We start from the raw sequence: 26,758 nt of genomic DNA, 5'->3' as shown, positions 1-26,758 counted from the left end.
TCATTCTCTCTACTATTATTCTGACATTTCACATTCTTAAAATAAAGTGGTGATCCTAACTGACCTAAGACAGGGAATTTTTTACTAGGATTAAATATCAGGAATTGTGAAAAACTGAGTTTAAATGTATTTGGCTCAGGTGTATGTAAACTTCCAACTTCAACTGTACCTGCTCCCTGGCCGCAAACATGGAACAATTTTCCTTCAAGTATAATTGTATGTGTAGCTCACATAATTAAAAAAAGTAATCTTTATTATACTAGGCAAGTCAGTTAAAAACAACTTCTTACTTACAATGACGGCCTATCGGGGAACAGTGGGTTAACTGCCTTGTTCTTGGGTAGAACAACAGATGTTAGCCTTGTCAGCACAGGGATTCGATCTAGCAACCTTTCGGTTACTGGCACAATGCTCTAACCATGGTGTGTTCAGACAATCTTGAGTTTGAAGCAGATATGCACCTTTTAAACATTATTTGATTAATATTGTGATAATTATCGTTATCGAATGAAAAAATATATAGATATCATGATAATTTATTTGCCATATCGCCCAGCCATAAGTCAAAAGTAGTGCACTATACTGTATAGGGAATAGGGTGCCATTTGGTACATTCTTCCATCCCTGTGAGTGTTTTACGGGCTCCGTTTCCCTTTAAACCTTCCATCTTGTTCTTGCCATGTAAAATAAAGCTGTTAATGCCTATGTGATGACATTAGCTGACAAAAGTAGAACACCCTAACAAATGGCAGTTGTCATAGTAATCTAAAAAGAACCCTTTTACCAACAGCTAAAGGTGCTACCTTTGACATGTTCCATTGGGAAAAATGATTATCAATACAATAAGTGAGTCGTTCCCCAAAATGAGTGCCTTTTGAGTCCCTTTCATATTTTATTTAAATATGAAAGGGACGCAAAATAAGTAATTGTGCACAAATATTGAACTTGAAAAACCTGTTATATTAAATCAGGGCGGCAGGGTAGCCTAGTGGTTAGAGTGTTGGACTAGTAACCGGAAGGTTGCAAGTTCAAACCCCTGAGCTGACAAAGTAAATCTGTCGTTCTGCCCTTGAACAGGCAGTTAACCCACTGTTCCTATGCCGTCATTGAAAATAAGAATTTGTTCTTAGCTGACTTGCCTAGTTAAATAAAGGTTAAATGAAGTGTCCTTTAAAATAGAAATGCAATAAAACAGATTTTTTTTATTTTTATATATGACTAAAAACTTTCAGCATTTTGACATGTCCCTCTGTGTATCCTCTGTCTTCCAGGAAGATTTTAACCCACTTAACCTGGAGAAATGTTGGGGTTTTCACCAGGATTGTAAAGCCCTAGTTTTGTTGCTTTGATAGTCATTTCTGAATACTATTATTAATTTAAAGTTATGTTTTTATTTTAAAAAGGTCAACCCTGCTCAACTCTTGCTTTAATTTTTTTTAAGAAACATTGATCTAATAGTCAAAATATTAGTCTAAAAGCAGGTGGGCTGGTTGTACCCTTTTTTACAGTTTTGTGGTGTTTTGTGGTGTAAAACTGAGCGGATCGAGCATAACACATCAACCCTGTTACCCAAACTAGAAATGTTTTAACAATTACATTTTTTTGTGAAGCTTGCATTCGATTGTCCCTCCCTGTTGCACACAAGCTTCCATTCCTCATTTAATATGAAGTCCTCAATCCTGTTAGAGTCAACCCTGTTAATAGGCACTTACTATAGTAATTAGGGTTGCACGATATAAATCAGTGAATATTTCGGAATCAGCCGATATTACCTAAAAATGCCAACATCGGTATCGGCCAATGTCTAGTTTAATGCCCTGATGTGCAAAACCGATGTCAAGGCTGACGTGCATACCTATATAAATGTAGGTACATGACGTAATGACGCCACGTAACATTTTGCGCTATACGTGCAACACAACATTCCTAAACTAGCCCACGATGTCTGTTGTGTGGATCGAGCAGTCATTTGAAAGAGTAACAGAATTTCAGCGAGACGAGGCGAAATCCATTAAAGCCAAGATAATGGAATTCATTGCCCTTGACAATCAACCGTTCTCTGTCGTGGGTGATGTTGGCTTTCGCCAACTGGTCGAGCACCGGTACACACTACCATGTGCACTATTTTTCAGATGTTGCCCTACTGGAATTACACAGTAATAGTGTCACGGCTATTAGCTTCACAATATACATACTATGGAACGCCGTTTGGGTATTTGCGTGTCAAGAAAGATACAGTAGCATTGTCAAAGCTGTACAAAAGTCTGCAAACAAGCAAATATCAGCCACGAACGATGTGAATACAATACTGCGTTGGTAACAAAGCATAATTTGTTCGACCGCAACTTCTAGCTAGCTAGCTACTTAACCCTGTTGCCAAAAGCTAAAGTTATAAGCAGCCAGCTAGCTTCATTTGGCTAGTGAGGCTCAACCGGACTGTGTTGTGAAGCTAGCCACAATAAGGATTAGGCACAATAGTGAAATTTGCAGATGGCCTTCAAAATAAAACTGTGTCATTGACAGTGATGCAAATGAATAGAAATAGTAGAATTATGCCATACTTTTATGTTGAAGGCTAACCGCAAAGTCCATTGTTGTAGCTAGCTTCACATAGATGGGTCAGACCACCATTAATCAAATAAGAACTGTCTTATAAATTAGGTTTATTTTAGATGATGACACCTAGCTATATAGTTAGCTAGCTCACTATGGCTACTGAAACAGATTGTTTGCATCCATGAGCTAGCTAGCTTTTATGACCAGCACTGCAGGTGCATGAGACAACTTTACCAGCATCATAGCATACGTATAGTTGTGACATATGAAATACGAGTGATAGTGTAATCAATGTGTAATAACTACGTAAAAAACGTATGAACCCGTTAAATTATTATGTGACGTGCAGTCATATTCAGGTCCTGATTGGTCAACAAGCTTATCTGACACGTCAAATAGTGTTATTTAACACGTAAAAGTGTTAAATAGTATATTCTTTGACACGCAAGACCCAAACGGCGTCCCATAGCAAAGACCCAAACGGCGTTCCATAGAAATCCTGGTTGGGAATGAAACGACTGAACAAATGAACAATGAAACAGCAGAGCAAGTAAGTGAAAGAAATAGGTTTTGATTATGTTTTACTGGTAATGGGGACATACGTAAATGCCAACAAAATAACATTTTGGTCAGTGTGGTGTGCGTGTGTGTAATCTTTATTTAACTAGGCAAGTCAGTAAAGAACAAATTCTCATTTACAATGACGGCCTACCCCGGATGACGCTGGGCCAATTGTGTGCTGCCCTATGGGACTCTTAATCACGGCTGGATTTGATACAGCCTGGATTCGAACCAGCGACTGTAGTGATGCCTCTTGCACTGAGATGTAGTGCCCTGGACCGCTGCATCCATGTGTGTGTGCCAATTATTTAACTGTACTAGAATGCTTAAAAAGGCCGCAATTTTTTTTTATATCGGGTTTTTTGGCAAGGAAAATATTAGATATCGGTATCAGCCAAAAATGTCATGTGGGAGCATCACTGATAGTAATTTCTTTATTTTAAACTAGCCCTCTTTTTTAAAATTTACGCCTAAAATTATATACCCAAATCTAACTGCCTGTAGCTCAGGCCCTGAAGCAAGGATATGCATATTCTGGGTACGATTTGAAAGGAAACACTGAAGTTTGTGGGAATGTGAATTGAATGTAGGAGAATATAACACAATAGATCTGGTAGAAGAAAATACAACCATTTTTTTTCTACCGCCATCTTTGAAATGCAACAGTTCTAGCCATCACTCTGCTTGTAATTCCGATGGTGTCCACAAGACAGCAGCAGTGTATGTGCAAAGTTTCAGACGGATAACTTGAAGTATGAGCAAACTACTTGACATTTAGTGTGAAGTCACACAGGTACATTCGGGCAAATCGTGAAGGAGACATTTACATTCTTCTGCAAGAATATCGTCAAATCTGTATACTTGGACTTTGAATTAGCTTTTCCAGTATTAGTAGCCATATTACAAGTTCAACATTTGCAAAACACCCAGTTTTCATAACTCTCCATATTCTTATAACTTTTTGTCCAAAAGGAAAAGGCTTGCTGTTGCACAAGGTTAGCGGCTACATTTTGCGACAGATACAGGGTTTCCCTGCTCATTGGCCATCTAGCTAGCTTCGTTTGACCCCGATTGACTGTAACTTTGTCAAATAAGCACCAATCAAGTGAAGACCGCCGACGTCATTGGGTGCTATGAAGGTGCCGCTCTCTGACCAAATTTAGTGTCCTATAGGATATACTACACCCCTAATGATATAGTGAAGTCTGGTTACGTTCTAGGATCTCTGAGGAATAAATACGAATGTGATTTGACTGGTTGAAACAACATTTACGGTTAGATTTTCACAGATTCCTTTCTTTGCAAATTGAATGAGTGGAAACACAAAATCGATTGTGCATGCTATATGGACCTTTTTAGGATATGAAAAAGGATTTTATCTAACAAAACACTTCATGTTATCTCTGGGACCCTTTGGATGATAAATCAGAGCAAGATTTCAGAATGTAAGCACACATTTCACCTTCAGGAGGTGAATTTATCAAACCCATCGCGGTGAAAAAAGTGTTTTGTTGTTAGGAGCTCTCCTCAAACAATAGCATGGCATTTTTTTTCGCAGTAATAGCTACTGTAAATTGGAAAGCGTAGTTATATTAACAATAATTTAAGCTTTCAGCTGATATAAGACATATGTACCGACATCTGCGCTCGTGACACACGGCACTGCATGATTTACAACTATCCCGTTGACGGGACGCCTATCCCTAAGTTGCGAAAACGTTCAACTTTATTAAAAAAACATGTGCTCTTCACGACAGAAAATAAATGTTGTGAAAAAAATATTAAGTTACACTACTCAAAAGGCACCTAATCGATGGAACAACCCAACTACTGCTTTTCTTGGCCAGGGATCACTTGAAAAAGAGATTTGAAAAATGTTCAGTCAATGGGAACAACCAAGGAAATGGCACCATTGGTCTCCAGAGGGACAGGCAGAGCAGAGGGGAATGTTTAGCAACTGCTGTCTTTAAATAACCACTATTCATCATGTGCTCTCTGCAACATGTCATAGGAGGTGATTATATAAAAGCCTTCAGCGGGGTGGAGGAGATGCAGGACCATGGGTGCAAAATACAAAGGATTTTGTTTACTTGCAGGTAATAAGGGTTGTGGACATCAGCCTCCCACAACAACACCAGTAAATAGATTCTACCACATTATGACGTCTGAAGGATAGAACGTGTTTCTGCACAAAAATATATAGAATAATAAGTATAAAACAATCCCAGTACTGAAGTGTCCGATTTACATCTGTAAGAAGATTTGCATTACACTGTATGATGTAATTGTGTAGATTAGGATAGATTGAAAGTGCAACACAGCAGTTTTAGAGATTAAGTTTTGTGTTGCCTTCACCGAATGGGAAGGAGCTGCAGCATATGGAGTCAACAACAACAACAAAGGTAACAAAAGAACTACACAGAGACAGTACAAATTCAGTAACAGCCACTGCACAAACGCCACTGCTTCTGTTATGAACTGGCCCACAGTTGTTTTCCAATCAGTGGTCATACATGTATTTTCTATAGAATTCAACTGGAATTCTCTGCCAGTCAATACATACAGTACTGTATGCTATGGCTTTTGATGTGTCTGCTGACAACTACCTCAACTAAAGAGAGAAGAGAAAAATAGTTTTATGCTTACAACAATTCATGAAGTGTATATTTTTGTTTAAAGAATATAGCCTCATATATACATATACACACGTTCAAAAGTTTGGGGTCACTTAGAAATGTCCTTGTTTTTGAAAGAAAAGCACATTTTTGTCCATTAAAATAACATCAAATTGATCAGAAATACAGTGTGGACATTGTTAATATTGTAAATGACTATTGTAGCTGAAAATGACAGATTTCTTATGGAATATCTACATAGGTGTAGAGAGTCCCATTATTAGCAACCATCACTCCTGTGTTTCAATGGCACGTTGTGTTAGCTAATCCAAGTGTATCATTTTAAAAAGGCTAGAAAACCCTTTTGCAATTATGTTACCACAGCTGAAAACTGTTGTTCTGATTAAAGAAGCAATAACACTGGCCTTCTTTAGACTAGTTGTGGAAGAGGGGAACCCAAGAGCAGACTCAGATGAGGAGACTGGATGACGTAACCAAGGTATTTATTGAAACACGGGGGGGGTGGAGTGCAGGTCAGGGGAAGCTCCGGCAGGTTGCTGGAAAACAGGTGCGGAGGCTGAGGCTGGATCGAGATGGTTTGAGACAGGGTAAGCAGGTCCGGAGGGAATCCAAGAAGTAGTAGAGTGGGGAATCAAGAACAGAGTAGCAGAATGACAAGACGTGGGACTGGAGACAGGGACCAGAGTCAGCGCTGGCAGAATGAGCAGAGATTACAATCTGGCAGCGTGGAAGTGGCAGGGCTGAGTATTTGTAGAGGTCTTGATTATGGAACAGGTTGCAGCTGGTGGGGATCTGCTCTGACTCCAGCACACCTGTCTCCACACACACACACACACACACACACACACACACACACACACACACACACACACACACACACACACACACACACACACACACACACACACACACACACACACACACACACACACACACAGAGGGAGAGAGTACTGGAGGAGTGGCGGCAGGTCAAGGAGACACAGGATAAGCAGTAGAGGGCGTTGCAGGAGCAGATGTGACAGTTGAGTATCTGGAGCATCAGCATTTGTGGGTTTGATTACAGGCACAAAATGGCCAGAAACAAAGAACTTTCTTCTGAAACTGTTCTGAGAAATAAAGGCTATTCCATATGAGAAATTGACAAGAAACTGAAGATCTTGTACAACACAGTGTACTAATCCCTTCACAGAACAGCTCAAACTGTCTCTAACCAGAATAGAAAGAGGAGTGGGAGGCCCCGGTGCACAGATGAGCAAGATGACAAGTACATTAGAGTGTCTAGTGCAAAACACCAGTCTCAACGTCAACAGTGAAGAGGCGACTCCGGGATGCTGGCATTCTAGGCAGAATGGCAACGAAAAAGCCATATCTCAGACTGTCCAATAAAAATAAAAGATTAAGATGGGCAAAAGAACAGACAGTTTGAGGTTCTCGGATCACAAAGAAAAACATTCGTGAGACGCAGAAAAAATGAAAAGGAGTGCTTGACACAATCTGTCAAGCATGGTGGAGGCAATGTGATGGTCTGGGGGTGCTTTGGTGATAGTAAAGTGGGAGATTTGTACAGGGTAAAAGGGATCTTGAAGAAGGAAGACTATCACTCCATTTTGCAACGCCATGCCATACCCTGTGGACGGCGCTTAATTGGAGCCAATTTCCTCCTACAACAGAACAATGAGCCAAAGCACAGCTCCAATCTATGCAATAACTATTTAGGGAAGAAGCAGTCAGCTGGTATTCTGTCTATAATGGAGTGGACAGCACAGTCACAGGATCTCAACCCTATTGAGCTGTGGGAGCAGCTTGACTGTATGGTACGTAAGAAGTGCCCATCAAGCAATTCCAACTTGTGAGAGGTGCTTCATGAAGCATGGGTGAAATCTCTTCAGATTACCTCAACAAATTGACAACTGGAATGCCAAAGGTCTGCAAGGCTACGATTGCTGCAAATGGAGGATTCTTTGACAGAAGGGAAGTTTGAAGGACAATTATTATTTCAATTAAAAATCATTATTTATAACCTTGTCAACATCTTGACTATATTTCCTATTCATTTTGCAACTCATTTAATGGAAAACAAGGACATTTCTAAGTGCCCCCAAACTTTTGAACGTTAGTGTGTGTAAGTATGTATGTATGTATGTATGTACACACACTGAACAAGAATATAAATGCAACATGCAAAGTGTTGGTCCCATATTTCATTGCATGTTGCATTTATATTTTTGTTCAGTATATATTTGACAGAGCTACAGTAAGAATTTAAAACGGGGGCGGCAGGTAGCCTAGTGGTTAGAGCCCTGGACTAGTAACCGAAAGGTTGCAACTGCAAGATCAAATCCCTGAGCTGACAAGGTATAAATCTGTTGTTCTTCCCCTGAACAAGGCAGTTAACCCACTGTTCCTAGGCTGTCATTGAAAATAATGACTTAAATGACTTGCCTAGTTAAATATAGGTGAAAAAAGACTGACCGTCCGATCACAAATGAGCTTCATGCAACTCAAAGGCCTGCTAGGTGGAAAATAGGCTTTCTCCATGTTTCTCTTGTGTCAAGTGACCTTATGACCAAGTTGGTCTCCATCACCATTCCTCAATATTATGATAATTTGATTGTTTAAACAGTTATTCAAACACAATACTTATTCACATACATATTTGGAATGGGAAAGACAAACAACAGATATTAGAAACCTCAAATTCCTCACTTACCCTATTGGAGGTTTTGTGGCTGTGTTGACTTCTCCAAAGTCCATCTTCTGCATGTGGCACTGACTGTTTTTGCTAATATCCAACTTCAATGGTAAATGCTTGGCTATCCTCAATATTTTCCTTTTGTCCTGTCATCAAGGACACCAAAGCTCTACTGATATCTAAGCCCATTGATATCCAAATAACCGATAAAACAAAAAAAAAGTAATTTTATAATTCTTAAACAAAATGTGGGTGCTATTTTTCTAATGAAACAATAGTTGAGAATTGTTTGATTACTTCTAGGCGACAATACAGTAAACAAAATGTCAGTGGGCTAGGCTATTTAAAAATAAGAATTACACATTAGTTTCACATCAATTGCAAAGTAGGATTTACAGGTCCATACAAAAGTGACTGCTGAAATTTGACAGACTAAAGTCCTGCAACATAGTAACAGTTGTCTACACAACAAAAAGTCGCAGCGCAGAGACACAAAGTAACCACATAATCTTTCAGGATGTGATAGGTAGAATAGTGTACTTACGTCGACTCAAACATTGTTTCAATTCATTTTCATATTCTCATAGCAGGTAATTGGAAAGCGATTTTGGAATAATCCGTGTATATGCCTGTTGTCCCTGTTCTAGTCCAAGCCCGCCTTCGTCAGCACTCTAACGTCAATCATGCTCATTGGGAATTCACTGCCAGCTCCAGAAGGCGAGCGAGCGGTAGGACTGGGACGCACACAACGCGACAGTTTTCATTTAAAATTTATTTTTATTTTTATTGAGAGCCACATTTAACTTAAAACACATTCACGTTTTGGCCGCTGTTTATACATCAATTTAATAAAACTATGCTACTATAAAGGTGTAAATTGGAAATAATTTAATGTAGTACTGTGGAAAGAATGAGTCCATGTCGTAGGCAGGCTGTAAAGTGGCACTATCTGGGCATGGTGAGCATATGAATTAAAAGGTTATTTCTATTGAGTTAAGCGAACGCATCGATAATGAAGAACTCATAGTTGCCAATACCATAAAACTCTGTTTCATCATACTGAAAATCCAACTATTTGAATTTAAACCCTGGATCCCAGCATCCCTTGCAATAATTTATTCACTTAAACCCCGCCCTTTCTTTGCGCATCACAAACAGCCCACTTACTGTACATTACACAAATTGCTGATCATTCAAGAATATCTAGAGAACAAAAAAGAAAGGAGGACCAAAGCACTCTTCATATAATTAATTACAATTCCTTTATTTGTATGGCATGTTCAATAGAAACAAGGTTTTTAAAAAATCCGAAGCGTTTCGGCTGCATGGCCTGGTCATGGTCAGGGAGTACAACAAAATAATACAATGTCCTCTTTTGAACAGCTTTTCGAATTAGCCCTAATTTGAAGAGGGAGTGGTCACAAAATTGATTGGACACACCTAGTAAGCAATACTATGCACATTAAAAAGTGAAATACTGTAGCTATGTTATCAAAAAATTAAACTCCAAGCTAGAACTATCAGAACGCCTAGAAAGGTAGTGCTAACCTTAAATATGACTGGGAGAAGTGTCAAGAATAAGGAGGCAATATATTCCATAGTACACCAGAACACAGCAAACATGAACAACAGCAGTCTAAACATAGCTGAGGGCAATTGAGCAAAATGTCCACTAGATGACAGCAAATGGTCCTATCACGACCCTACAGGAAGGGTGAGAAATCCATATCTTCATTTAAACCAGGGTATTTAGTGGCCTGTAGTTTGTAAATCCAAAAACTTTCCTTTTGGTTTAACTGTTTAAGACTGTCCCCTTTTCTAATAGAGGCCGGAATATGATCAATACCCATAGGTTGTAGGGAGGCAGGGTTGCCATGGTGTAAGGACTTGTAGTGCCTTGCCATGGGGTAGTCTTCATTGCCTACCCGTATGGCGTACTTGTGTTCCGCTAAGCGTTCTTGAAGGCGTCTCTTTGTCCATCCAATGTAGAACACCTTGCACTATGGATATTCCAATCTATAGATGACATGAGTGGTTTTGCAGTTAATGAAATGCTTGACGTCATATTCCGTTTTGGAAGCTGTGTCAACAAAATACTTTTTCTTTGCAATATTTCTGCAATGGTTACATTTAAAATAATATCTAGAGAACATTGATATTTCACTGTTCAAATAAAAAAACTAAAATGAACAGAAACTGAAAATATATTTCTAACTTTATAATAATGTAATTCTAGTGTTAGATACTTTGCACAAAGATGATGGAATGATTTTATTCTTCAGATCAGATATGGATCGATCTGTTTGAGGATTGCACGAAATCATGTTCACTTAACAACATGTATGGTGTAATTATCATACTGTTATTAATGAATACTGATGAAGTTGTCACAAACTCTGCCCACAGGAGGTCACTGTGTGACTTCAAATCAGATAATAGTGTGATTCGACGTGACTGCAACACTCAACAAAAAGCTGCAGTTAGTTTCAGTGGGTGGCAAAAAAAAGCATTGTATTTGGAACAAAACACACACTAAACCCTAAACCTCAATTAAACCTTGTAATAAATCATGTGGAAATTGAGCAAGTTGAGATGACTAAACTGCTTGGAGTATCCCTGGATTGTAAACTGTCATGGTCAAAACATATTGATGCAGTAGTAGCTAAGATGGGGAGAATTCTGTCTATAATAAAGTGATGCTCCCCCTTCTTAACAACACTATCAACAAGGCAGGTCCTACAGGCACAAGTTTTGTCGCACCTTGACTACTGTTCAGTCGTGTGGTCAGGTGCCACAAAAAAGGACTTGGGAAAATTGCAATTGACTCAGAACAGGGCAGCACGGCTGGCCCTTGGATGTACACAGAGAGCTAATATTAATAATATGCATGTCAATCTCTCCTGGCTGAAAGTGGAGGAGAGATTGACTTCATCACTACTTTTATTTATGAGATATTGACATGTTGAGCGTACTGAGCTGTCTGTCTAAACTACTGGCACACAGCTCGGACACCCATGCATACCCCACAAGACATGCCACAAGCGGTCTCTTCACAGTCCCCAAGTCCAGAACAGACTATGGGAGGCACACAGTACTACATAGAGCCATGACTACATGGAACTCTATTCCACATCAAGTAACTGACGCAAGCAGGAAAATTTGATTTAAAAAAACTGATTAAAAAACAACTTATGGAACAGCGGGGACTGTGAAGCAACACAAACATTGGCACAGACACATGCATACACACACACACACACGATAACATACTCACTATACATACACACTGTACATACACATGGATTTAGTACTGTAGATATGTGGCTGTGGTGGAGTAGGGGCCTGAGGGCACACGGTGTGTTGTGAAACCTGTGAATGTTTTGTAATGTTTTAAAATGGTATGACCTGCCTTCATTTTGCTGGTGGGGATCCATAATAAATACAAAAATACAAATATAAAGTTGAAGTGTCTATAATTTTGAGTTTGCATCCCAATATTCCACTTTATATACTTCACAGAGGACTGAAATATAATCGTTTGACATAGAAACACCAGATTTTCTGTGTTTACATTTTTTAAATGTTTATTAATTATGAATTTATTAAACTTTTTAATAACATTTCACCCATGAGGCCACTAGATAATTTGACTGCAGGAAGGGCTACATAAAGTCTCTACTGCTACATAAAAAGGCTACTTGGCTGTATTTCACTCTTCATGGTGTGCCTCATGCTGACTTTTTTTTTCCCGTATCATGTAAAATGGATGGATTTAATCATATTATAATTTTTTTAATTTATTATATACAAAAATAAAAAAATTGGGGGGGGGGGGGGGGTTTGCGCGCCATATACTGTATCTCTATCTATGGCTCTGGGTCCCTCCACACCATTTGTCCCACAAGTGCATGCTCTACTCTCTGACAAACAGATAATGTTTGCTTGTGATAATATCAGGACATGTGTTGACTTTGACTTTCAAAAGACTACACTCTTAGAAAAAAAGAGTTCCAAAAGTGTTTTGGCAGTCCACATAGGATAACGTTTTTTTGGTTCCAGGTGGAACTCTTTTTGGTTCCAGGTAGAACTCTTTTGAATTCCATGTATAACCCTATATGGAAAGTTTTCTACATGGAACATAAAAAGGTTCTACCTGGAACAAAAAGGGTTCTACCTGGAATCAAAAAGGGTTCTCCAATGGGAACAGCCGAAGAACCCTTTCGGTTCTAGATAGCACCTTTTTTTCTAAGAGTGTACAACCAAACCTCAGAGTCTAAAATTACCAGCATGAAACAAACCCAACTTGACTATAATACTTTCACAGTACCTCCTTCTAAGGGAGGTGGAGGAATGCAGCAGCAGTACTATAGGCTATTGTACATCAGGACAATACATTCATCTTCAAGAGACTCAGAGAAGAAACACCAAAGAGCTAATTGATCATTAATTATACCTGGTGAGTACTTTTTGTCAACATCTAGAAACCTATTGAAGATATAAAATCTATACCTATTTCTAAGAGGTAACACAACAATTATTTATGCTTGTGACATTTTAAGCATTAAAAAATGAACAAAAATTACATAATTACTTGAAGTGATGAATAGAGTTAAAAAAAGATAGCCGTTGGATTACCGTACTCAATTTGTGCCCCAATTGAAATACACGTTTGTTTATATATATAATATGAATTATAGACTACTTACAGGACTCTCCAACTCTGTTCCTGGAGAGCTACCCTCCTTTAGGTTTTCAATACAACCCTAGTTGTAACTAACCTAATTCAGTTTATCCACTGGCTAATTATTAGAATCAGGTGCCCTGGATTAGGATTGGAGTGAAAACCAACAGTAGCTCTCCTACAGTAGCTCTCCAAGAACAGGGTTGGAGAGCCCTGGCTATGACTTTCTAGATTTCTTTGACGGTGTAGTGAACACCTATAAGCACCTGAAGGTGTCAGAGCAGCCCCATAATCTGTATAATCAGCCTGTATAACAAACTAAATATGCTTCTCTGCTAAAATCTGGGTAAAATCTGTAAATTAATGTGAGTCTTATTCAATACATTTAGTAATCTACCAACCTTGCCAGAAGACATGCCAGCTAAGATAGTTAGACAAGCTACTCTAACCTGATTGATAGGCAGAAATGGCTTCTTGGTAGCTAGTTATGAGATTGGGAACCTATCCGGACTAGCTAAACCAACTTCATAAAATTGCTAGGTGGCTAGTAGTATTACAGAGAAACAAACAAACAAAATTAACAAAAAAATTGCTTGCATTTTTTATAAAACAGGACAAATCTGAGGGAACGGGAAAGAGGGCGCTGCCTATGGGCATGACTATGTTTGTTTAGTTTGTTTTGATTAATATTCAGTACAACGATAATATTTCAAAGGAACAATTTAAAGGGGGAATTTGTGATTGTTTTTGCATTTAAATTAATGATATATATATCCATTGATTTGTAAAGAGTATAATTTATCATTCATATAAGCTGTTGTACACCAATAGAAATCTAAAATATAAGATTGTTTCACTCCATTGTTTGTAAACAATGTAATTGTCAACAAACACAGTATAGCTTAAACTATAATATTGATCTCATGGATGGTCCTTGCATCCATAGCGACAGTATGTATATGAATATGAAGCCAACAAGGTTAAGAATCTATCACAGTGCCCTTGCGCAAGGCACTTAACCCTAATTGCTCCAGGGGCCCTGGACAATGTTGACCCTGGCCATGAACCCACTCCCTGTGTGTGTCAGGATATTTTTTTTTTTTACCTTTATTTAACTAGGCAAGTCAGTTAAGAACAACTTCTTATTTTCAATGATGGACTAGGAACAGGGGGTTAACTGCCTTGTTCAGGGGTAGAATAACAGATTTTTTCCTTGTCAGCTCAGGGATTTGATCTTGCAACCTTCCTGTTGCTAGTCCAACGCTCTAAGCACTAGGCTACCTGCCACCTCAACTTCACATGCAAGAAACACATTTCCATTACAAAGTTGAACAAGTAAATTCCCACAAGTGTGTAACAGGACTAATATAAGCACCTCCCCCAAAATGAGTATTATAATTAGTAGGTTCCATTTCTCCAGCCCCATCCCTCAGCTGTTTAACCAAACAGTGGCAGGGTGGCTCCTTTCTTATTGTTTGCAGATTGTTTGCAGATTTATTTGCAACTGCAGATTGCCACTATGACTATTCAGGTTGATTTTGAATGAAAGCACACCACCTTGACTAATAACAATACTATTTCTGTCTTTCTACAGACAAGGATATGGAGCCAACATCAGATTATAACTATTCTGCCTACTACGATGATACAGAACGGTTAGATACATCAGAGGGCCAGCCATGCAACAATGCCAATGTGAAGGAGTTTGGACGGGTGTTTCTGCCTACATTCTACAGCCTGGTCTTCATCGTGGGCGTCATTGGTAACGGCCTGGTGGTCTATGTCCTGGTGAAGTTTAGGAGGACCAGAAGCATGACAGACCTCTGTCTCCTTAATCTGGCACTGTCTGACCTTTTCTTCGTCATCTCCCTGCCTTTCTGGTCCCACTATGCCACCGCAGCCGAGTGGCTCCTGGGGGACTTTATGTGCCGACTGGTAACCGGACTGTACATGCTGGGGTTTTATGGCAGTATCTTCTTCATGGTGATCTTGACAGTGGATCGCTATGTGGTCATAGTCCACTCTCACAAAATGGCCAGGCTCAGATCTGTCAGAGTAGGGGTCACTCTGTCTCTGCTCATGTGGGCTCTCAGTCTCTGTGCCTCTCTGCCTACAATCATCTTCACAAAAGTAAATAATGAGTCTGGGCTTACAACATGTAAACCAGAGTATCCAGACGGTAGCATGTGGCGCCAGGTTTCTTATTTAGAGATGAATGTCTTGGGTCTACTTCTCCCTCTCTCCGTCATGGTGATCTGCTATTGCAGAATCGTTCCGATGTTAGTCAATATCAAAACCACCAAAAAGCACAAAGCCATCAAACTGATAATCATCATAGTAGTGGTCTTTTTCTGCTTTTGGACCCCATACAATGTGGTCATTCTCCTGCGTTATCTGGAGGAACAAAGCTATTTTGGGGACTGTACAACTCACAAGAACATAGATCTGGCAATGCAGTGGACAGAGGTGATAGCGTTCACACACTGTTGTTTGAATCCGATCATCTATGCCTTTGTAGGGCAGAAATTCATGAGTCTTGTCCTGAAGTTACTAAGAAAATGGATGCCAATGTGCTTCACCAGGACTAATATTAGTGAGTTGTCTGAACGAAAAAGCTCAGTCTATTCCAGGTCTTCTGAAATAACATCTACAAGATTGATGTAGATTGGCTTGTATACAAGCACAATTCAAATATACAAACTTTGAGAAGGGAAAAGACAGTAAAAGATGAAAGGAAAAACTACAAACAAATGTAAGTAGGATTTCTTTGAAAGTGTGGCCACCCTAGCTGTGAATCTATGCTTACAGTAGATACAGTAGTTATCAGTTGCTCTTTTGTATCTTTACATGCTCCAATTCCTTTGTTGATTAGATACCTTTAAAGAGTGTTAGTTGAGTCCTCATGTGGTATTGTGTGAAGTGTGAAAAAAGTTGTAAAAAATTGACAGTATGTATGTACAGTGCATTCAGAAAGTATTCAGACCCCTTTCCTTTCCTTATTTACATAAGTAGTCAGACCTTTTTCTCGAAATTGAGCTCAGGTGCATCCTGTTTCCGTTGATCATCCTTGAGATGTTTCTACATCTTGGTTGGAGTCCCCCTGTGGTAAATTCAATTGATACGACATGATTTGTAAAGGCACACACCTGTCTATATAAGGTCCCACAGTTGACAGTGCATGTCAGAGCAAAAACCAAGCCATGAGGTCAGACAGGATTGTGCCAAGGTACAGATCTGGGGAAGGGTACCAAAACAGTTCTGCAACATTGAAGGTTCCCCAAGAAAATAGTGGCTCCATCATTCTTAAATAGAAGAACTTTGGAACCACCAAGACTCTTCCTAGAGCTGACCACCCGGCCAAACTGAGCAATCGAGGGAGAAGGGCCTTGGTCTTTGGTGACCAAGAATCCGATTATCACTCTGACAGAGCTCCAGAGTTCCTATGTGGAGATGGAAGAACCTTCCAGAAGGACAACCATCTCTACAGCACTCTGCCAATCAGGCCTTTATGGTAGAGTGGCCAGACAGAAGCCACTCCTCAGTAAAAGGCACATGACAGACTCTCAGACCATGAGAAACAACATTCTCTGGTCTGATGAATCCAAGATTGAATTCTTTGACCTGAATGCCAAGCGTCACGTCTGGAGGAAATCTGGCACCATTCCTACAGTGAAACATGGTAGTGGCGGCATCATGCTGTGGGGATGTTTTTCAGTGGCAGAGACTGGGAGACTGGTCAGGATCAAGGGAAAGATGAACGGAGTACAGAGAGATCCTTGATGAGAACCTGCTCCAGAGCGCTCAGGACCTCAGACTGGGGCAAAGGTTCACCTTCCAACAGGACAACAACCCCAAGTACACAGCCAAGAAAATGCAGGCGTGGCTTCAGGACAAGTCTCTGAATGTCCATCAGTGGCCCAGCCAGAACCCGGACTTGAACCAGATTGAACATCTCTGGATAGACCTGAAAATAGCTATGCTATTCATTTTTTTCAATAACATGTTTCTTTTTTATTTCAAACCACACTTTTGACAGTTTGTTAATGGTATACGGTATTCTGTATGTAACGGGCATTTAGAAAATATCAATAAAGTCTTGTTTGGTGACATTTCCCCCCTGTACCTTTTACTTGATGTTGACTTATTCAGCTTGGTCTACATGCACAGAGAGACATCACTTCACACCAAAACAACACAGGAACATAGCCTTGACATAGCTTACATGAAATAAGGAAGTGAGACTCAGAAGTGTCAAGGAAGTAAACGGCCAGCTACTTCTCGTAGTCCTTGTGTGGGTTATGTCTGTAGTAGTAGAAGGAGGTTGAGGTTTAGAGAGGTAGGCTGGTAACCGAACGGTTGTCGGTTTGAATCTCAGGGCTGATGGGGAAATCTGGTGGGAGTGTGCCAGAAAGTTCTACATAAATAGCTTTGTAGAACTTTCTAGGAAACACATATAGTCAAATCTCATCCAATATGGAAGCAAACTATTGTAAGATAAGCACAAGAGGCTAGAAAAAGCCCAGAGCAGTGCCATTGAATCGTGTAAAAGATTAAGTGACTTGCTCAAGGGCACAACGGCAACAGGCGGCACATGAGGTTCTGATGTCAGCAACTTTGTGGTTGCTGGCACACTCCCACCAGATTTCCCCATCAGCCCTGAGATTCAAACCGGCGACCGTTCGATTACCAGCCTACCTCTCTAAACCTCAACCTCCTTCTACTACTACAGACATAACCCACACAAGGACTACTTCCATGTATGAATGTTACAGAATGCACCTTTTAAAATGTTATGTATTCTATTCATTTTTCATTTCTATCTTTCCATCTGAAAAGCAGTTCAAAGCAGCATCTACATGCGTGACAGTATGTTTGGTGATGTTTCCCTCACCCACACTCATTCCCAGACATTTAGTTAGAGGGCCATTACAGGAAACCCACATTCACACCTCAGCCTGCTCAATGCAGCAATGCAAAGAAAATAGTTATCTAGAGCACACCTTACTAGAAAAAAGTTGCAATCATTGGTACAAAAGAATAGAGTAGACAAAACCTAAGAGTAGTTTCCCGGCCAGACTGTTTCAACCAGCACACACGTTATCACCAGAGGGAGGGTTACAGCATTCAATCTGTACATCAGAAAAGAAGAGATTGGGGTAAATAACATACATTTTCACTTCATCATAGCCTGCTTATAGACATACAGCCAACAAATATGCACGCAGGCACAGACCGTCTGAAGGGGTGTTAGCCTCACAGGAACTACAAAATGGGGTCTGTCAATAGGGGGTGTCAGTATTTAGCAGGTGGTGGTGGTTGGTGATGTATGAGATCATATGGGTTGTGGTTTGATTCTGGTTAGGATTAAAGAGCATGTAGAAATAGTCTTTAGATCCATTTACAGTTCTGTGCTTGAATCATTTTTTGGGGATCTGTCAATACATACATTCTGAGGGAAAAAGTATGGTTTTGAAAATGTTATGTTTAATTTTTAAATATATATATTTTTTAAAGAACACATTGTATTAGTACATTAATATGGCCCTACGGGGTAATAACTTTTCAAATTAACTATGAGTGTGTCAAGGCTTTGTAGCTGTTGTTCTTTGAACCAAAAAAATGGCAGTCTTCAGCTTACATAACCTTGACAACGACAGTAATAAATGCCTTGTTGTACGACATAAGATTTCCAAAGATGTATTATAAGGGGCTGTTTCTTTGTAATCTCCATCAAGTATGTAGAGTAGGTTAATTCCCACAGGTTGTTTCGAATGACACATTTCTCTTCATATCAGTCATCATAATGTTTTAAAGTTTATCATTACACTCCGTGTCACGGGTGTCATTGGGAGTGGACCAAAGTGCAGTGTGGTGAGCGTACATTTTATTTTATTTTATTCTATATTAAAATGTCGCCAACAAAACAACCGTGAAGCTTACAGGGTTAAGTGCCACAAACAAAGTTAACTACCCACACTGAAAGGAAGGAAAAAGGGCTACCTAAGTATGATTCCCAATCAGAGACAACGATAGACAGCTGATTTATTGATTGAGAACCATACCCGGCCAAAACATAGAAATAAAGAAACATAGAAAACAAAACATAGAATGCCCACCCAAATCACACCCTGACCAAACCAAAATAGAGACATAAAAAGGCTCTCTCAGGTCAGGGTGTGACACTGTGATTCATTTGAAAGCATTGTAATTAATTTTAAATAATCATTAGTTAAAACACAGTTACCATGGAAACTGATAGATTACATGTTGCTAAAGTATTAAGTAATACAAGTACGATGCCATAATGGTGTAAGTAGGGGGATGAGTGACAAATTAATATTTGAAGTAACATATGATTTTATAATCTCGGCAGTGTGCAGGTAACCATTCAGATAATAATGGGATAAAATCTGTCATTTTGGTCAGGGGGGATAAGGTATTGTGTAAAATATTGAATTTGAAGAATGTTTCTGCACTGTATGTTTGTTTGTTTGTTAGCTAGCTAGCCAGACAGTTTTAGAGGAATGATTCCATACATTTTTCAAATTCCATTCAAACAATGCAGTCAATACACAGCCATACACTGGCTGATATCAGTTAATGATAGGACTTAGACAAGTTGTAAATGTGACAAGTTGTAAATGCATCAAGTACGAATATGGAATCATATAATAGCACTCCTAGCTTTCCAAGAAAACAAAAACTGTTTCAAGTTTTATTGTCACGTGCACAAGTACAGTGAAATGCCTTTCTTGCAAGCTATTTCCCAACAACGCAGTAATCGATACCAGTAGTACTATAACATGAAGTAAAGTAGAACAAAAACACACTAGAAATAGAAATAAGAAGAACACGAGAAAGTAAGTAAGCTATATACAGGGTCAGAGCCAATACCATATACAGTATACAATGTGCAGGTATACTGGAGTGGTAGTGGTACATACATGTATGTATCGGGGTAAGGTGACTAGGCATCAGGATATATGATAAACAGAGTAGTGTATATGATGATTTTATGTGAGTGTGTGTGCATGTGTGTAGAGTGGGTATGAATGTGTGTGCGTGTTATATGTGTGTGTGAGCAAATGGTGTGTGTGCTTGTGTTGGAGGGTCAGTGTGAGTGTGTGTGAGTGAGTGTGTAGAGTCAGTGCAAAAATGTAAATAAAATAAAAGAGTCAATGCAAATAGTCTGTGTAGCCATTTTGTTAGCTATTTAGCAGTCTTACTGCTTGGGGGATAGAAGCTGTTCCGGAGTCTGTTGGTGTCAGACTTGTTGCTCCGGTACCACTTGGTGTGCCGAAAGGAGAGAGAAGAGTCTATGGCTTGGGTGGCTGGAGTCTAACAATTGTCTGGGCCTTCCTTTCACATTGCCTCATATTGAGGTCCTGGATGGCAGGGAGCTCGGCCCCAGTGATGTACATATGTTCATATTTTAGGTTGACAATATATATATTACACATTTCTAAAATCACATGCCTAGAACATGCGTTTCTGATATCACATTTCCACATATGTAAAATCAGGATTATGCCTCTACTGCCATTCATTCCAATTAGACTGATGTCTCCTTGACCAATATGGCTGCCATTTTAACCCCATTCTGGAACTTTGAGGGTTTATAACATAGAGATCCTATTAAATTACTACTAGGGCTATGACAATGGGATGCACACAATACAGCATTAATTGTTAACTAGCAATTCACGCCATCCTTTTTTCCTCAGTAAGATGAATACAACCGAGGCCACTAGCACAGATGATTACAGTGGCGATGACTACTCTGGCAGCCCCTGTAGCACTGGCACCAGTCTAACCCAAGGGTCCAACTACCAGCCCATTCTCTTCTACCTGGTGTTCACCCTGGGTCTGACAGGCAACAGTCTGGTGCTCTGGGTCCTCCTCAAGTACATGAAACTGAAGACAATGACAGACATCTGTCTGCTGAACCTAGCCCTATCTGACCTGCTCCTCGCCCTCTCTCTGCCTCTCTGGGCCTACCACGCCCAGGGTCATGAGTTTGAAGGGGACAGTCCGTGTAAGATCATGGCTGGTGTCTACCAGGTGGGCTTCTACAGCAGCATCCTGTTTGTGACCCTGATGAGTGTGGATCGCTACCTGGCCATCGTTCACGCCGTGGCCGCCATGAGGGCCAGGACGCTGCGCTACGGAGCGCTGGCGAGCATCATCGTCTGGGTAGCCTCCATCGGCGCTGCTCTCCCTGAAGCTATCTTCGCAGCAGAAGTGTGGGAGGATGACGAGGACAGTGGTTCAAGTTGCCAGCGGATTTACCCAGAGAACTCAGAGAAGACATGGAAGTTGTTACGGAACTTTGGTGAAAACGGAGTGGGGCTCGTCCTATGTCTGCCCATAGTGGTCTTTTGTTACATCAGTATTCTCACTGTACTACAGAGGTTAAGGAACTCCAAAAAAGACAGGGCCATGAAACTGATATTCGCCATCGTGGGTGTGTTTGTAGTCTCCTGGGTCCCTTACAACGTTGTGGTTTTCCTCCAGACCCTTCAGATGTTTGACATTGGGAATAGCTGTGAGGCTTCAACACAGCTTGATAAAGCTATGGAGGTGACAGAGACCATAGCTCTGGCTCACTGCTGTGTCAACCCAGTCATCTACGCTTTTGTAGGAGAGAAATTCAGAAAGTGTTTGGGCACTGTGCTCTCTAGATATCCGCTGTGTAAGAAGCTCAGCAAACATGCAATGGTGAGCAGCAGAGGATCAGAAAACGAGACTTCTAACACAGCTGTGTGATTGTACTGCTGACAGACAATACTTCCACTGCTGAAAACCTGTTTGACACATTTTCATTGAGCAGAAGACCAATTTCTGTTCGTATGGAATAATGAAGTATTCTTCTGAACACAGACTTGCATTTAAATTAAGTGTAACTGTATAATATTGAACTTTAAATGTATTTTGATGAGCTCTGGCTATTTGTTTAAGGGTGATGGGCTGTTTATGTTTTGATTACCCATGTATGTATTTCATGTACAGTACAGGCCTGCACAAAAGTTTGCTACAGCATAATATCAACATGTTTTGCATAGAGATTATCTCAAATGTTATTCTTATTGTATGCACACATTTTTGTTATAACATTAAAACACAACCATGAGCAGGGTTGTGGCCAGAGGACTGCTATTGGATGGCCAGTGGCTATCTGGATACTCATTGGCTACATTTTCTGGCCAAATATTATTTGGGTAGAATTTTGACCGTCCTGTGATTGAGGACGTGTTTTGGTATTAACTTGAACTTGGACTTCGAGGCAAGAATTTTACCTTTTGGATTATTTTGAATTTTTGTTGGCTGAGTAGGTATTTGTGTTCCTTTCTGGAGGGTTTTCTCAATAAATCGACCTGTGAATTTTGTTGTGCTCAAACATATTTGTTCAGCATTGTGTTGTCATTTTATGCTGCTGCTGTACACCCCTATACTCCAGTTTGCTCCACAATATATTTTATTCAGTTGAAGATGCTAAATTCAAAGATGAGACAGACAACAATCCTGCTACATCAGTAGGTTCAAATCTTCTTTACAGTAGGTTTACTTAGGATTGTTTTGATCCAGAAAACTCACATATCAATCTAGTCATCATAGAATTTATTTCAATTGTTCAAAGACAGGAATTATATCAGCAGTCACCATATTTAGACAATTGAATGCTAGCAATGATGCTAGAACTAATGCATCTCTCAGTCATGACGCAAAATGCGTTCAGTCTTCAGCTAACCACTTCGCAGTAAAGTTAGTTGCTTGAGCAGCTCTATGAGTTTGCATCATCTACAGGATATCCTGCTTGCTGGTGAACATGTCTGCAGCACAGATCAAGCCTTTGGGAGAAGCGACACTCCTCGGTTCAAATAAGATAATACATTCATGATCTTAAAAAAGGTCTAGAGGTTCCATTAACTAAACCTGCAGCATGGATTCCTCCAGCTTCATGTAGTGGTCCAAGCATCCATGATGTGCAGGTACAAATGCATTCCGTTTGGATTTAAATCTGCACTCAGCATAGCAGTAAAGTTTGGCCACATTTACCCCCACACCACCCCCACCAAAGACATCTGTTGGAGAAAAGAAACTGCAGACGTAGGTTCCCTTAATAACCCACCTTGTTACGAGTCCCTGCAGGCCCCAGAACTACTGTCACACCAGAGTGTATAACCCTCAGACAGACAACTCAACCCAGATTAACAGTGAGTATATTATTCTTACTGTATGTGAGGGTTGGCTTCAGGATGCTTTGCAAAAGTTACTCTGCTGTGCATAGTGATGTACAGTATCTTGAATCTTCAACATAGTGTCTCTGCAGACTTCAGCCTAATAACATTCAAGTTATTTAAAAATATAGATTTTTTTACTTAACTTTATAAGCAACTTTCATAAAATGAATTGCAATCCTGTAATTAACAATGAATAATCAAAACAATTTCAGTGGATATCCTGTTCACACCACGGCAGGGTGGGACTTTATATTTTTTATTTTACAAATTTGAATATTTATAGTATCATCAATTAATACATTTCTCATAATAACTTATACTAATTATATCATTGCTGTAAATAATGTAATGTCATATGTTATATTGTACAAAATGGGCCATTGCTACATGCGCCTGTAATTGAGAAGCTCAAATCATTGGTAATGAATTTCAGGGGGAACACCACAACCATTCCCTTCAGCTCTGTGAGTGTTGAGAATGGGAATTCATCCAGTTACTCATATGAGAACTCATCCAGTTATGAATATGGGTAAGTTAAGGTCTAACATGTCTTGACTTTTAGAAACACTCATTTTGAGGAAAGAGTGCAATTGGTGTTACAATATTTCTGCCCCAAACGTCCAATCATGTTTTAGAAAAATGAAATGTTTCTCATAGTACTTTATTTCTATGTGCATTTACTCCATTGTACTGGACATATTGCTGTTGGTGGACCACATTTTGATAATAAGCACAACTTTCCGATTGTGTCTTTCAGAATGTTCATTCTTATCATTGCTGCTTGGTTCATTCTACTCGTCTGATCTTTTACAGCACACATTTTGCAGACGCAGTTGAAGTACCACATATGACTACAATAACAATGACGATGGCGTTTGCAAGTACAAGGCACACGGAGCCAGCTTCCTGCCAGTGCTGTACTCTCTCTTCTTCACCCTGGGGTTTCTGGGGAACGTTCTGGTCCTGTGGGTCATGCTGCTGTGGGTGAGACTACGTAGCATGACCGACGTGTGTCACCTGAACCTGGACTTGGCTGACCTGCTCCTGGTCTGCTCCTTGCCTTTCTTGGCCCACCACGCTAGACACCAGTGGGTGTTTGGTGACATCATGTGCAAAGTGGTCCTCAGCACCTACCACGTTGGCTTCTACAGTGGCATCTTCTTCATCACCCTGATGAGTGTGGACAGGTCCATGCTGTTTACGCCATGAGAGCCAGAACACGTAAGTATGGGGCCATCGCTGTCGTCGTGACCTGGCTGGCTCGATTCCGGGCCTCGTTTCCTGAGGTTCTGTTTCTTAAAGTGGAGAAAAACAAATGAGAAAGAAAATTGTCACCCTGTCTATGATGGACACTCTTGGGGATTTTTTGCCCTTTTCAAAATGAACACACTTGTTCTGCTAATCCCCCTCGTCATCATAGGGTTCTGCTACACAGATTGATGGCCTGCTTTTTGGAGGATGGAGTACTGAGCAGCCTTCTGACTCATTCTCATTGTGGTTGTGGTGTTTTTCTGCTGCTGGACTCCGTACAACATGACGTCATTTTTCAAGGCCTTGAAGTTAAGTGAGGTCTACTCAAGCTGTGAGAGTAGCAAAGCCATCAGACTCACTCTACAGATCACAGAGGCCATGGCCTACTCCCATAGCTGCCTGAATCCCATCTTCTATGTTTTTGTGGGGCAAAAGTTTAGAAGGCTGATAAACAAGGCTCCCTGCAGGATGTGTCAGTTCATGAAGTACTACCTGCCCCGGGACTTCAGAGCCTCGAGGACAGGATCTATTTACTCACAGACCACCAGCGTGGATGAGAGGTCTACTGCCGTGTGAACAGCAACTTAACTGTAAAGACAAATACATCTGACATCACATGTACTGTTCATTCCAAAATATATGTAAATACCAAATCCAGTGTCAAATACAATCATCTGAAAATAATAGGCTCTGATTCAGGTGCATGGCGAAGTCAGGAACTTGTCACTCAACTCAGTTTCCCATCAGGGCGTTGATTTTTACAGAAATCAACCCAATCATTATACATTCCACAAACCATTTCATTTCCCTTTGTATAGTATTTTCTCTAGTACCGTATGTCTATTTGAAGTTTTTGGCACATTTTGCAAAGTTCTCTTTTCTTTTCAAATGTATCTGCTAGCACACATATGTAAATACAGTAATACTTTTTATTCTATGTAAATAAATGCATCACAGTAACTTCATCCCCTCCTGCACGAGGCAAATTATTACAATTAAAGTACTTCCAAGATAATGTAATCAAGATATACTCAGTGGCCTGGGTGTTTTCTCTATGTTCCTATGTGTCAGTGCTAGAGAATATGTGAATGATGGTGCCACCACAGACCAATATCGCTTACTTCTGTTAGCAACTTATCTCACCACAAAGAGTGACACTGCTGGTGCCTTACAACGTGTACACAAAATGTAATCCTATTGTGATTCACTGCAGTATTGTAACATGTTTTATATTGATCATTACAATGGGGATGCAGAATACATTTAGACTTTAACACATTTGTCTGCTTTACCTGCTATGATATTTAATACTTAAAACAGCGCTCTGCACAGAAGCACACACCAACCTTAAACCAACCTTTTTTCAATTGAAGTGAGACAGTTAATAACGACAGTAAAACAATACAGGGCTGGCTGTAGCATGTTGGGGGGCCTAAGCGAGACTTAGTTGGAGGTCCCCAAACCTCACAACAAAACATGTAAGTGGCCCCCAAAACATGGAGCCATTTTTTTTGTTTTAAAGTTAATTTAATGCAATTCTACACATTCTGCCATGGTGTGTGAAGAAAATGTTGCAACTTCTGCTATTTTGCCATTGGGCAGAAAGAAAACGTTGCAATTTTATAACACATTTCTTGAAATTCTACTCACTTTGCCATGTGGAAGAGAGAAGAAAAGTGAATTTTAAAGCAAATGTCCTGCAATTCTACACATTTTGTAATGACTTATGCCATGCTAATATGATATCTGAGTGAGAATGACTAAGAAAAAAAATATGGGGGCCCCCTGGAGGTCAGAGCCCTTGGACAAGTGCCCTGCATGCCCGGTCGGTATTCGGCCATGATTACTACAATAGTCGCTCCTGTCATTTCTCAATAGGTAATTCATCACAAGCCCACACTCCACAAAATTGTTTTCCAATCAAGCGGTTCATGAGATCTTCTAGCTCTTGGGTATTCATGTCTTTGCTCAACGATTCTTGATTAATAATAATCCACTAAGACTTGTCTTCGGGCATTCACTTCCAAGAGTGAATCAGAGCATGCATAAACAATCATGCTGACTGTACAGGCTTAAGGTGTACGAAAACAGATTTCCTGACTGAGGTTACCTCAGGACACCACAGGCAGATTTCCTGAGG

General features: G+C 40.1%; 3 protein-coding genes and 1 pseudogene across 4 annotated transcripts in view; 3 read left to right on the top strand and 1 right to left on the bottom strand.

Moving 5' to 3' along the window:
* Positions 1-9,132, bottom strand: part of LOC139391648 (protein cordon-bleu-like) — a 69,679-nt gene extending 60,547 nt beyond the window's left edge. Inside the window, exons 1-2 of one of the 2 annotated variants that reach the window (XM_071139043.1) lie at positions 8,990-9,132; positions 8,464-8,624 (exon numbers count right to left, since the gene is read on the bottom strand). In XM_071139043.1, coding sequence (XP_070995144.1) covers positions 8,464-8,516 — 53 coding nt within the window. In that variant the 5' untranslated portion in view covers positions 8,517-8,624; positions 8,990-9,132. The remainder of the gene's footprint in view (positions 1-8,463; positions 8,625-8,989) is intronic. The other variant, XM_071139053.1, reaches the window with a different exon arrangement.
* A 3,658-nt stretch (positions 9,133-12,790) lies between these two features.
* LOC139405834 (C-C chemokine receptor type 5-like) lies at positions 12,791-15,923 on the top strand. The gene is made up of 2 exons (XM_071148271.1): positions 12,791-12,901; positions 14,721-15,923. The coding sequence occupies exon 2, from the start codon at positions 14,729-14,731 to the stop codon at positions 15,788-15,790; it is 1,062 nt and encodes a 353-aa protein (XP_071004372.1). The 5' UTR covers positions 12,791-12,901; positions 14,721-14,728; the 3' UTR covers positions 15,791-15,923.
* A 2,287-nt stretch (positions 15,924-18,210) lies between these two features.
* LOC139405833 (C-C chemokine receptor type 4-like) lies at positions 18,211-22,269 on the top strand. Its single transcript, XM_071148270.1, has 2 exons — positions 18,211-18,282; positions 20,851-22,269. The coding sequence occupies exon 2, from the start codon at positions 20,855-20,857 to the stop codon at positions 21,890-21,892; it is 1,038 nt and encodes a 345-aa protein (XP_071004371.1). The 5' UTR covers positions 18,211-18,282; positions 20,851-20,854; the 3' UTR covers positions 21,893-22,269.
* Positions 22,270-23,556: 1,287 nt separating this feature from the next.
* Positions 23,557-25,354, top strand: LOC139385225 (C-C chemokine receptor type 5-like; annotated as a pseudogene).
* Positions 25,355-26,758: the final 1,404 nt, after the last annotated feature.

Source organism: Oncorhynchus clarkii, chromosome 3 (assembly GCF_045791955.1).
Source record: "Oncorhynchus clarkii lewisi isolate Uvic-CL-2024 chromosome 3, UVic_Ocla_1.0, whole genome shotgun sequence".
In the NCBI taxonomy this organism is placed as follows: Eukaryota; Metazoa; Chordata; class Actinopteri; order Salmoniformes; family Salmonidae; genus Oncorhynchus; species Oncorhynchus clarkii.
Note: the sequence above shows the minus strand (reverse complement) of the source record. Positions and strands in the feature narration are given on the sequence as shown.